Source organism: Colobus angolensis, unplaced genomic scaffold (genome assembly GCF_000951035.1).
Source record: "Colobus angolensis palliatus isolate OR3802 unplaced genomic scaffold, Cang.pa_1.0 Scaffold3, whole genome shotgun sequence".
In the NCBI taxonomy this organism is placed as follows: Eukaryota; Metazoa; Chordata; class Mammalia; order Primates; family Cercopithecidae; genus Colobus; species Colobus angolensis.
The window spans coordinates 29,657,032-29,670,624 of record NW_012116265.1 but is presented as its reverse complement, the minus strand read 5'-3'; the positions used below and the strand labels follow the sequence as shown (position 1 = coordinate 29,670,624).

At 49.1% G+C, this 13,593-nt stretch overlaps 1 protein-coding gene across 2 annotated transcripts in view; it reads right to left on the bottom strand.

Moving 5' to 3' along the window:
• The window catches only part of SPTB (spectrin, beta, erythrocytic), a 77,562-nt gene extending 65,668 nt beyond the window's left edge, over positions 1-11,894 (bottom strand). For both annotated transcript variants that reach the window (XM_011949766.1, XM_011949767.1), the window contains exon 1: positions 11,693-11,894. In XM_011949766.1, the coding sequence (XP_011805156.1) occupies positions 11,693-11,840 (148 nt within the window). In that variant the 5' untranslated portion in view covers positions 11,841-11,894. The remainder of the gene's footprint in view (positions 1-11,692) is intronic.
• Positions 11,895-13,593: the final 1,699 nt, after the last annotated feature.

The following is a 13,593-nucleotide window of genomic DNA, read 5'->3' as shown; positions in this document are numbered from 1 at the left end:
AACCTCCACCTCCTGGGTTTAAGTGATTCTCCTGTCTCAGCCTCCCGAGTAGCTGGGATTACAGGCATGTGCCAACATGCCTAGCTAATTTTTGTATTTTTAGTAGAGACAGCGTTTAACCGTGTTGGCCAGGCTGGTCTCAAACTCCTGACCTCAGGTGATCTGCCCGCCTTGGCCTCCCAAGGTGCTGGGATTACAGGAATGAGCCACCGCGCCCAGCGTAAAGAAAATACTAACATGTTTTTCTTTTGTTCCTTTTTCCAAGATAGCCTCATTCCTTTTGTGTGCTTTCCTGCCTTAGCGATTTTTCACCAGGCCAAAATCATAAGCATCTTTAACCACCTGAGCCCATAAGAGAAGTGAAAAGCAGAGAGCAAGGCAGTTGGCAGAAGCACTGGCCCCTGGATGCAAGAGGGAAGTGAGGTCTGTAAGGAGCAAGGAACGCTCTGCCTCCCCGACCCCCACACAGCTACTGTCTGAGGTTCTGCCCTCTGAATACTCCCCACGGGGGTTTAAAGCACAAATGTCTCCCCACAGGGTCACGGCTCAGTCTGTTTCTTGTGTTACTCCTTCGCCAGGCTTCCCGTGGGTCCTCCCTCCTCCCTTCTTGGTTAGCAGCACACCAGCCGCCAGCCCCACCCACTCCAGGACCTGCTTCACCCCCTGACGTCACGGGCATCTGGGAAGTTCACCATCAAAAGTCCCTAGTGGGGTTGTTTTAAAAATAGGAGCCGTCCTTAAACCACACGGTAAAGTTGAAGTATCTTATCTTTGGAAGCTTCATCTCCCATTTCTGGGTCCATCTATTTATTGCTTCAGTGGCTTTCTATTACATTCCTTGAGGGTTTTGTGCCTATCCCTCCTTTTTCTGTTAAAAAAAAAATTGCTTTCTTTTTTTTTGAAATGGAGTCTTGCTCTGTGGCACAGGCTGGAGTGCAGTGGCCGGATCTCAGCTCACTGCAAGCTCCGCCTTCCAGGTTTACGCCATTCTCCTGCCTCAGCCTCCCGAGTAGCTGGGACTACAGGCGCCCGCCACCTCGCCCTGCTAGTTTTGTGTATTTTTTTTTAGTAGAGACAGAGTTTCACCATGTTAGCCAGGATGGTCTCGATCTCCTGACCTAGTGATCTGCCCGTCTCGGTCTCCCAAAGTGCTGGGATTACAGGCTTGAGCCACCGTGCCCGGCCAAAATTTGCTTTCAAGAATAGAAAATAGCAACCTAAATAATCAAAAACAAGGGATAATTTAATATTTTGGTATATGAATGAGGATACTATTAAGGTTGTTAAAGAAATTTCAATGACAGGAAAGGATATTATAATGTATTTTGGAGGAAAATTAAGATTTTCAAACCTATGTCCTAATGCTGGGTAACTTTTTTTTTTCTTTTCTGTGTTTTCTAAAATATTTGCAATGGGCATACATTGCTTTTATAATATGAAACAACAGATGCCATAAAGAAAACTAGGATATAAAGTTCATAAACCCTGAGGACTAATAGATGAAAAGTCAAAAAAGTTTCTATCTCGAGGAAGTCTGCATTTTCAGTCACTCACAGCCTTAAGCTACAGGTAAAACTAGGAGGTCAGAAAGACAGGTAAGAGCAAAGGCACCAAGGGAGGCCCATGGACCACGAGTCTTCTGAAAACAGTCATTTCATGCTGAGCCCTTTGCAGGTTCACAACTTGTGATTTCTCTCCTTCTCATGCCAAGAAGCCAAGAGCTTAGGGAACCAGAGTGAGCCATGCTTTGTTTTGCCGTTGTTGTTTTCGTTTGTTTGTTTGTTTGTTTTTTGAGATGGAGTCTCCCTCTGTCACCCAGGCCGGAGTGCAGGGGTGCGATCTTGGTTCACTGCAACCTCCATCTCCTGGGTTCAAGTGATTCTCCTGCCTCAGCCTCCCCAAGTAGCTGGGACTACAGGCACGCACCACCACACCCAGCTAAATTTTTTTTTTTTTTGTATTTTTAGTATAGACCAGGTTTCACCATGTTGGCCAGGCTGTTCTCAAACTCTTGACCTCAGGTGATCCGCCTGCCTTGGCCTCCCAAAGTGCCTGGATTATAGGCATGAGCCACCGTGCCTGGCCAAGTGAGCCATACTTTAACAGCCATGAACTTGTGGCGAACCTCAATGACACAGATGCCAATCCACAATAAAGCCTAGCATGGGGCAGACTCTCAGGGACACATCATAAATGATGATGACACAGATTCTACTGTTTCTGTTTAACCAGTTTGGAGAGGAATTTTCCTTTCAACCAACTTTCATCACACTGGTTTTGTGAACAGCTATTTCCCCAACCCTTAAGGATTTGCGACATAGCTAGGGGTGATTCTAAGATGGAAGTTTAGGATGCTTACTACATATCTTAAAATGCAAATGCAAGAATAAAGCCCATAAGACTGATTTTAAAGTGGTCATAAGCCGGGTGCAGTAGTGCACACCTATAGTCCCCAGCTACTTGGGAGGCTGAGCTTGGGGTATAGTAATTCAAAGGGTGACAATATAGCCATTAAAATAATTTGCATGTTTGCTGACATGAAAAGATACTCATAGCATATTGCTACATGAAAGAGGGTCTAAGATTATAATATTATAGATAACAATATATACACAGACCTATACAGTCATACATGTGTAGAAATTAAAATGTCTATATGAGACATTAACAAAATCTCTGCTTTTCTTTATCTGTTTTTCTCATATTTTCTATATTACATATATATTATTGTTAATAAAAATGTTAAAAAGATATCAAAGTAAATATCTTATTGCTTTCTTATTTGTTCATTTATGTTTTTGAGGTGGAGTCTCCCTCTGTCGCTCCGGCTGGAGTGCAGTGGTGCGATCTCAGCTCACTGTAACCTCTGCCTCCTGGGTTCAAGCAAATCTTGTGCCTCAGCCTCTCGAGTAGCTGGGATCACAGGCATGTGCCACCACACCCAGCTAATTTTTTGTATTTTTAGTAGAGAAAGGGTTTCACCATGTTGGCCAGGCTGGTCTGGAGCTCCTGGCCTCCCTGCTGGGCCTCTCAAAATGCTGGGATTACAGGCATGAGCCACTGTGTCCAGCTCCTATTGCATTTTTACATAAAATATGATCTTTATATATTATTGCAAAAGAAAACAAGTTATTGTAGACTAGTTTAAATCAAAAAGTTTTTTTATTTTTGAAGAAGGCTAGTTTTCATCCGGAGTTTGAAGATGATAATGGTTTTAGAATGGCAGGGAAGAAAAAGGAGGTAATATTCAAAGCCCCTTAGGTGGCAACGGGTAAGTGCCTATGTGTGTGTGTGCATGTGTGTACATGTATGCAGGTTTTGGGAGTGGGGGTGACAAGCAGTGAATTTATCCAGAGCAAGGCAGCTGCAGGACAGTCTAGGGAATGTGAACATTATAGCCCAGGTACATAACAGCCTGGAGGTTCCTAAGTAAAGCAGCACCTCCCGAAAGTGTGCTGGAGGACAAAGATTCTAACTGTCCTGTGTAAATGAGACTGGACAGGGGAGAGGCAGGAGGCAGGAGGCTCAAAAGGCTGGTGTTGGAAGGAAAAATGGGAAGGGGCATCTCGGCGGGTGGGGGGCGCAAAGGAGCACAAAAGGTAAGAATGAAGAACATTCAATAGGGTCCGAGGGCTGCAGCCCAAGCAGCGCTGTGATGACTTTAAAGCCCTGGGATCCTAGTCCTGTCCTGACCACTTCCTGGCATTGCGACCTTCCTCATCTCTAGGGAGATGACAACAGCTATACCCTGCCCACTTCACAGAGTGGGTGAAGGGTCATGGAGATGACCTGAACAAAAGCAGATAGAACATGAAGCAGCTGCACAAATATCAGGCATGGTTGTCTTGCATGCAGGTAGTGGCTGCAGAGAGAGATTACACTCTCTGAGAACACGGGGCTGCAAAAGTCAAGACAGTCCAGGACTTGGCCTCAGCCTAGGTGATGCCTTTAGTGAACAGAGAGTTTCTGGAGAAGCACAGATTTGCTGAAAAGGATCAGTTCCATTCCCCAAGCCAGGAACCAAAGCTACATGGTTCAGGGTAAAGAGGCACATTGTCAACACCACTCCATAGGTGGCTTCTCCTCAAACTGTCAGAGCTAGAAGGGCGTTGGGCGTCATCTAGTTCAAGCCCCTGGTGCTATAGGTGAGGATAAAGAGGCCCCGAGGAGCAGAAGAGTGACTTGATCAAGGTCCCCTAATGATACAGGCAGGAGGACAGAAGAGTGATATTGCCAGGTAGACCTTTTTCTCCTCACCTATGGGTAACAAGCTAACTCAAACAGCATCTTCTCTTTACTGGACTTCTGCACAGCCTCCCCACAACCTGTTCTCCCTACAGAGGGTGATCCTTAGTAGTCAGAGCAAGCCCTAAAAACCCAAATCTAACCATGCCATTTTCCTGCTGAAAGTACTTTGATGGTCTGGCAGCAACTCCTACCCTCCACCCTCTACTGAAGACTCAGCTCCTGTCCTGCAGCCCACAGCTAATGCTCCCTCTCTTGGACTCTTCAACCTCGCCACTGTTTTGCAAAGAATTCCCTCCTTAAACTCCACAGCCACCCCTTTTGAGTTTTCCTCTGCTTCCTGCCCAGGACCTTGGCAATGTTGGTGGCCTATCAAGCCTGTGAGGTGGCCCCTGCCTGCCCTCCTATCAACACCACCGACCCTGTGCTTTGACTCAAACACGCTTATCCCCTGAACTGAGCTGCAGTTGATGTTACAAACTTTACAGTTCCCAGCAAATCTTCATAGCATTTGTCATAATTTGCAGTGCACATGTGTCTATGCATATAGACACGTGTGGGATTATTTGATCTACCTCTGTCTCACTAGACTGTAAAATGAGACTCTCTGGTTGATCTACTTTCCCGAGTCTGAAGGCCAAAGGGTTTGGAGGTAAAATGCTCGCAGAGACTCAGCTGCTACTAGCCTCCTTGTCACTCTCTCTCAGTGACATGTTATAAAGGGAAAATGGAAAATTGCTATAGATGCTCTGAAAACAACACCCTTGGCACCTCCTCCTCAGCCAAGCAGCATGTAGGGGACACATGGGGCAGGTAGAATGGGTGCTGGCTGCTCCTGAGAGCCATAAACACAGTCAAGGCCTGGGGTCAGAGCTAGCCCTTGGGAACAAATCCCACAGAAATGTCCCAAAGATGGAGGAGGCTATTAACATGGTTCACTCAGACTGCACTGCCTGGGGAGAGAACACAGTCTTATTATTAAACTCAGTGTATTAATATTTGATAAAGCATCTTCACAATGATAGATAGCAGTCACCCATAGAAGGGAAGCAGCCTTGGTTCTGTAAAGAGTTCTGAGAGAGGAAGTATAGCTTTTATCAAGAGTGGTAAGGGGACAATGGAAGGTTTTATGTCCTGGGCAGGGGAAACCTGCCCTGGGCCACACAGTGCAGGTGGCAAGCTAACATCTCTTGCAGGTTTATCTGCACAGGTAACTGGCAGGTTTATCTACACTGTGTCCTGCCTGGGGGCGGGGGACAATCTCACCATGGCTGACCTCCCAGAGAAAGCTGCAGATCCAATTTTTTCCCTCTGACATTAAAATGGTTGCCGACAATGATAGCTATTTCTGTGGATAGTATGTTTTCCCAATATGTAGTCTCTAAATAAAACTCCATTTTATGTTTTGAAGTCTGAGAAGAAGAAAACATTACAAACCTCCCACTAATGACACCACCATCTTTGTTGGTTACAGGTACCTGGAGACAGACATGGGGGAACCATGGACAACTGGTGCCTTGCTCTCCAGTAGCTGCACCTGAATCTGTCAACTTAACAGAGAAGCTACTGATACCTATCCAGGGCGGTGAGGCCCTGCTCCCTGAGAAATCCCTCGCCCTCTGGACACAAAGCCCTCCTAGGCAACTGGGGCACCTGAGATCAGCATCCTCCTGTATACAAGGGGAAAGGGGTCTGAGAGAGAGGCCAAACATGTCCGGAGGACACTCTCAGGCCCTTTCAGCAGCAGAGTCAGGAAAAGGCCTCTACCACCCTCCCCGGGGAGTTCCTGGCAGCCAAGGAGGGGGGCGGGGAGCAGGAGCATCTGAGGAATGTCTGCAGCCACAGAACTTAACCTCCGGGCCTGCACGCAGTGGGTCCAGAAGACAGTTAAGGTTCAGTGGCAGCAACTATGTGCTTCAGAGTGCAGACACACAGGCTGTAGTGCACCTGCTGTCCCGCAGCAGTCTCGGAATTGTCCTCAACCAACCTCACCCCTCAACCTCATCTCTCTTCCAGGAAGACGGCTACAAAGAGACAGTGCAGGAAGGAAGGTCATCTCTAGCTTGCCGCATCAGTTGGATTTGAATGTAAAGGCAAAACCTGAATGGGCAACACAGATCTCTATACACCTGGTTTTAAAATGAGAGGCCTTGTGTAGTCTATCCTTCGGTGATTGCTCCATGGGCCAAAGAACAGGAGGAAGACTGAGAAAGAATATGAAGGCTGTGTCTCCCACCGGCTCTTTGCAGGAGGCTCTGGACTGCTCCCTGCACTGCAAGATGCCTCTCTGAGCCGAGAAGCTGTAAATCACGCAGCAGGCGGCACACAGGATGCCGGAGGCCAAGCTGTGTGCATGGGTAAGGCAGGGGAGTGGAAGGAGGGAGGGGAGGAAAGAGAGAAAAGGGGAGTGAGGCTCATGCACAGGTCTTCTCTTTTTGGGGCATCTTTCCACGGGGTTCTTCCACTCCCTGCTCTCCCAGCTGGGCCACATCTACCCTGAGGCAGTGTCCTCACTGGAGTCACTGGAGTCTGTACCCAGGTGCCGGGGAGGGGAGGAGTGTGCAGGCAGGCAGATGCCTCCTCTGGGGCGAGGAGAGGGAGACAGAGGGCAGGCATTCTGACTGGTAAGTTCCCTGCAGCCTGCAGTGCTTCATTCTTCATCCAGACAGCCACGATGCTCATCTGGCAGCTCCCAGTATGAAAAGGGGAAGGAGAAGAAATGGGGCTGTGTGACAATTAGGGGGACTCTAGGAGATGGGGGGAGCCTTTCTATTGAAACATGAAGGCTGGAACCTTTTGGAACGATAGGAACTTGGGCTTTTCAGTTGCTGCTCTTCCTGTAATCCCTCAAAACAGGTCTAGAAAGTAGGAAGGTGCCTGTGGCAATCATTGAAAGAGAGAAGCATGGTCTCCAGCCCAGGAAGAAGCCTCAGGGCTATCTGCTACTTAACCTCATGACAGGCGGCCAGTTTAGAGACTGACGTGACAGGCGGCCAGTTTAGAGACTGACGTTAAAAAGCTAAAATCTGCTCAGGGAGCTACAGGGCAAATATTCCTGCTGGGATCCCAGCCCTCCCCTTGGCATTGCCAAGGTCAAATCCACCCCCTTACAGGAGCCTTTTGCAACATTTTCCTACCCATCTTCCTTTTCACTTTAGTTAGGCCGACTCCCAGTTTCATACAGAAAGTCATTCATTGTGGAGAGAGGTCAGGTTTTTACGTACTAGGACAGATTAGCCAGATGGCTTGTTTCTTTAGGTCCAGGATGGAAGACCTGGGAGTGGTATGAAAGGCAGAATAGGGAGTATTTCCTTTGGAGTTGAGAGGAATTTTACTTAAGAGGCAGAAAAGAGCACATCCAGTCACCCAAATTCAGGTCTTCCAACCATAGGTCATTAAATGGAGATGGACCTAGAGAAACTGTCTCCTCTGGAAAAGCATTTGACAAGACCATCATCCTTAGGTTTCTTGGGCCTTCCATGTCACCCAGTCAGATGGCAGAGACACAGCCAGGGTCATGGACTGGATAGTCTTATGGAGAGAGAGACCTGCACGGCATGGGGCTTCATCTCACGGGCATCAGGTCTGGGGGAAGGGGAAAGAGCCCAGAGCTCCAAGCACAAACATTAGCCTGATTTCCTTGGTCTCCGGCTTTTTCTTCCAACTCAGACTTCCGAGGCAAAGGAGGGTGGGGGTTAAGAAGGAAGAAACAGGTCCTGGAACAGGCCAAGGTACAACAGGCAAGGAAAAAGACCAAGCTTATGATCTTGAATGTCTGAAGTTGGGAAAAGAGAAAGGACAGAAAACACCTATGGGGAATTTTCTTAGTACTAACATTATCTAACATTCACCTAGCATTTTATTATTAATAAAAACTTTCATAAACTTTATCTTATTTGCTCTTCACAACAACATTGAGAAAATACTATCATCCCTATTTTATAAAAATGGAAAAGGAGTCAGTGATCCTCCACTGCAGTGGCATTAAAGGCGGAATCAAGACTTGAATCTGGATCTTGTGACATGTTCCTCCTCACCCCAGGACCTTCCATTTCTGAAGAGGATGCCAGGCCAATTTCCCCTACTTTACCACATATACCTATGAAGCAGGTCACTGCTATCTTCTAAGCAACTCAGGGCTGAATTCCCTCCTTGCCTTAATATTCCTGTAAGTGGGAGAGTGGCTGAGAGCTCCCTAATGTTTCTTTTTTTTTTTTTTTTTTTGAGACAGAGTCTCACTCTGTCGCCCAGGCTGGAGTGCAGTGGCGCGATCTCCACTCACTGCAAGCTCCGCCTCCCAGGTGGTTCACGCCATTCTCCTGCCTCAGCCTCCCGTGTAGCTGGGACTACAGATGCCCACCACCACGCCCGGCTAATTTTTGTATTTTTAGTAGAGACAGGGTTTCACCATGTTAGCCAGGATGGTCTCGATCTCCTGACCTCGTGATCCACCCGTCTTGGCCTCCCAAAGTGCTAGGATTACAGGCATGAGCCACCGCGCCCGGCCCCTGATGTTTTTTTTTTGAGAGACTGACCCCTGCCTAGGCTGTTAAGGTAGCCCCAGTGACAGTACTAAAGGGAAAAAATGTCAAGACTTTGAGACTAGGAAGGCTGACGTGCTCCCTTTCTCCATTTTGCCTACCCAGCAGAATGAGCATATCTGCCACTCTATTTAGACCTTTCCAAAGCTTTAGCTCAAGCCCAGATCACCTAGAGTGGACTCTCAGGAGAAGGAAGCCAGTAACCACTTAGGTTGTTCATTTTTTGAAAATCTTGAAAGGATCTCAAACTTGCATGTTTACTTGTTGGCCAGATGTTCTGAATCGTTAAGGCCCAGGCATACAATTCTACACTCTGTGGCTTTTCCTCTCCCTGCGGGGCATTCAGATTCTCTGGTAAGTCAGATGCATGCTCCTGGTGAGGCATAGGCTCAACTAGGCACAGCCAATGTCAGCAAAGGCTCTTTCCTGATCAACCTAGGACTGACCACTAAGCACAGAGTCTCGCTCTGTCACCAGGCTGGAGTGCAGTGGCATGACCTTGGCTCACTGCAACCTCCGCTTTCCAGGTTCAAGCGATTCTCGTGCCTCAGCTTCTTGAGTAGCTGGAATTACAGGCATGCACCACCATGCCCAGTTATTTATTTATTCATTTTTTGTAATTTAGTAGAGACGGAGTTTCGCCATGTTGGCCAGGCTGGTCTTGAGCTTCTGGTCTCAAGCCATACACTTACCTCAGCATCCCAAAGTGCTGGGATTATAGGCATGAGCTACCATGCCCGGCTTTGTGCTTGGCTCTTTAATGTATCTCCACCAACTTCCCAAGCAGCTCATCAGACCTGGCAACAGCACACACAGGCCAACTGGAGAAACCTGGGGCCCTTCTGCCTGCCAGAATCACACACACCCTTCAGTTCCCAGCTCAAAGGCTGCCTCCTCCATGAACTGTTCCCTGCTTCTCCCTGCATCTCTTCCTTGGCTCTCTCATTGCTGTTTAATTTATGTGCTCTTCCTACAGTTCTTCTCTAATTCCTTTCATGCTAATTAATTGTGAATATAGTTCATTTTTCCCTAATAGATTGTGAACTCCTGAGAGACAGACACTATATTGAATTCATCTGTGGTTCCCCTCTCCCCTTTCACGTTTGGCCAGGGGTTTAGCTTTAAACATAGTAGGAGTACAACAAGTAACTATTAAAATAGAATTTACCTTGGTTTCTTAAAAAAGATAAAAGGATCTCTGCACAAAGTCCGGTCCCCACTTTTACCTTGCTTTGGCAAATTTTACGGAATATGGTACCCTCTCCCTCCACCTGGATCACCAGGGTCATTGCAGCTAGATCCAGCCAGCACAGAGATATAAGAAGGTAAAACCAGACTGACAAAGCCAATGGTTCCAAGTTTGGTTGGCTTCAATTAACGCATACAAAACCAATGGAACACTGCTATGGTCTGTCCCCAAGGGAAACCAAGGGAGAATTTTGTGGGGTCAAGGAGGGTGAGAAGGAAATGAAGGAAGAAGAAAGAGAGTTTCCTGTAAAGAGCAAGGACACCAGTGGTGAAGAGTGAGACCCAGGTGGATTCCTTGTCATGATAAGGGAGATGAGACACCGCAGCATTCCTTTCCCAGGATGAGAAGCCCAGACACTCCAAGGTGTGAGGTCATTATGGTCCCAGAGGGTCCAGGGCCCTGCTCAGGCTTCAAGATCAGCCGGGGACTGTGGTATCTGGGAGCTGAGTGCAGGGAGGGAGGGTGGAAGAGGATTACTACAACCTTCAATTTGGGCCATAAGGTATGGGGGCAGTGGGAGAATCACTCCAGACAGTGTTTATGGGGAAGGTTGTGGTCTTCTTAGGAGGTGGAAGACAGGAACAGTCAATGAGAGGGAAACAGGTCCAATGTGGGCTGCTGACTGGTGGATCAGGGGAAGGAACCCAGCCCCCACACATACACACACAACCCCATGCAACTCCGCCTTTCTTACTGGCCGAGGGCTTAGGGTCGGAATATAGTTATCCTGGGTCAAGTTCAGAGAGGCAATACTCACAGGAGTTGGGGGAAAAAAATCCCAAGAATCAGATATCAGCCAACAGGGGGAAAAGTCATTTCTATTAGAGATTTAAGATATTCTCCACCCCCATCTTCTCTCTCTCTGTCTTTCTCTCTCTCTCTCTCTGTCTCTCTCTCTCTCTCTCTCTCTCACACACACACACACACACACACACACGAGAGAGAGAGAGGGTGGGGCTGGAGAATATCTTAAATCTCTAGTAGGAATGGCTTCTCCTCCCCCTACCGGCTGAGGTCTGATTCTTGGGATTCACACACACACACACAAACACACACACACACACACACACAGAGAGAGAGAGAGAGAGAGACAGAGAAAGAGAGAGAGGGAAAGATCTATTATGAACCTGCTAAGCAAAAATCTAATTCCAGTTTAAGGATGAAAGGTTTCATCAAGAAAATCCTTCCTGAAGCAGTGGCGAGGATGTTATCCGCTCTCGATTTCCTATCCAATCACTCCTTTTGGGACCACAGAGAGGACGACAGTTCCTTTCTCCAGGCCTAGGCAGGAAATCGGGGTTAACCGGAGGCCCTGTGTACCTGTGCCTGGCTGTCCAGCCCTCAGACACTGCTTTGCCCAGACTCTTGTACTTCTCACTTTGGCCGCAGGTCACTCAGGACAGAGGCAGAGGGCAGGCCCCACCTGGTCCCAGCTTCAGCACCTCCTTGCTTCTCAGAGGCCCTTGGGGGCAGAGGCTGCCAGAGCCTGTGCTCCCTCCCAAGGGGACCCCCACCTCCCTGAGCCCGGCAAACATGTCTCCATCACTGTCATGCCAGGGCTCACCCAACACACACGGAGGATCCACACTAGGTGGGGAGGGCTGTGAACCTTGTGATTGTGAGAATGCCCTCCAACCCCTGTGGCCCCAAACAGTACCTGCCAAGGCCTTGATCCGGGACCTCTCAAAGAGCCTGGCTGAGCTGTTGTCATTGTCCAGCTCGTCGTCTGGGGCGTCCCAGCGGGCATTGATCCGGCTGTAAGGTGGCTGGTTACCCACATTTTCAAACTCTGCAGCCGATGTCATGTCAGCAGGCTCTTAGCAGCTTGGCCTGCCTCAGTCTTCATGGAAGGATCCCTGGGGGACGGCAACACAGTCAGAGGGTTAGCTCTCTACCCGCTCAGACTTTTTCTCAGGGGAAACTTATTCGGAGCATCCAATGTGAGTAGATCCTGGGGGGAGCAGCACGCCATGTCATCTGCCTGGGCATGCTTCCTACCCGGGTCTCTGGGTGGTTTGTTATAAAATATTGCAGCAGCAGCAGCAGCAGCAGCAGCAGCAACAGTACCGGCGGCAGTGGCGGGGATAGAGAGCTGCATGTAGCAAGGGTCAGGACGGCCAGCAGGTGGAGATGTCAGTCGCAGCCAGCTGCTTCCTCCAGACCAGCCGCCCCGCCGTGGGGAGCACCCCGGGAGAGGGGAAGCTCTCCCGGGAGCCAGAGGCTGCGGGGCACGAGCTGAGGAAAGCAACCTTCGCCCTGCGGACTGGGCCAGGACCTAACCTGGTGGGGGAGACGGGGACAGTCCAGGAGAAGGGAGAAGCTGGAAGTAGGCTGAGTCTGACCCAAATGGGAACCATGGGGAGAGATGGATGAGAGAGTTAAGCCACCACTGATGCCACCAGCCCAGGGCAGCTGCACTGGGGGGACTTCGCTCCTCCTGGAGGCTTTTCGAGAGCCCTCTGAGTTCCTTCCCAGCAGCCGGTATTCAGAAAGCTGACCTTGCATTTTAAGGCTTCTTTGGAACATGACCAGGTGCTCAGATGAGGTCTCCTGTTGAATCCCAGGACAGACTGAGCAACCCAGAGGAGCCTGCTGTCCCATCAAGCGCATGGCAGTCAGGCCATCCCATGGACAACGGAATCATGCATTGTGAGTCCATGCGATGAACCAGCACATCAGGAGCACTGGGTCTTCCCTCACCCTCATCAATCATTCCTACTCACTCATCCATTCATTCACAATTAATTCAAATAGGTACCAAGCTCCAACAAGGTGGCAGGCACTGTACTAGGCAGGGGCAAGCACGACAGGAAAGGTCATGTCCCCATAGAGCTTGGACTCTGGTGGCAGAGACACACAATTAAGCAAGCAACTACAAGAAGGTGTGATGTATGTCATGGCTGGCTTAGGTGGGGACTCGGCGGGGACTGGTGCCAGGGAGGGGAAGTTGAAGCTTATTCCCAAAGGAAGCTTGGAGGTACCCATGAAGTGACAGATGGGAAAGGACAAGAGTCCAAGCAAAGGGAATAAAGAGCAGGTGTAAAGTCCTGAATGTAAGAAAGAACACAGCAAGATTTGGGAACCTTAATAAGTAATGGGAAGGCAGGGGTAGGATCAGGGAGAAAAGTGAGGAGAGGGCCAGGGGGGCCAGGCTCGGTCTTCAATGCCCTGGGCCCTAGGAAAATACTAGCTTTCTTCATCTGTACCTGCCATTCGCTTCTCTTTCTGGGAATCTTAAGGGACTCCAAGATCAAGTCTGTAAGAGAGCAGGGGACCCAGACCCTTCACATCCAAGAGAGCAAAGCGGGAGGTGGGGAGGCTGTGAGGCAGACCCGTGATGGGGGTTGACAGCCAGTGAGCTGTAAGGGAGACCACTCCCTCTGTGGGTGTGTGCACCCACAGCACACACACTGGCTCACATCCGACACACTGACACACACCAGCACACACATGCGCACCCACCAGGCACACGCTTTCGGAGGCACTGAAGCACATTCACCAGCCCAAGCATGAGATGGCAGCAGGGCTACAGCCTTATTTTTCACATACAGACTCACT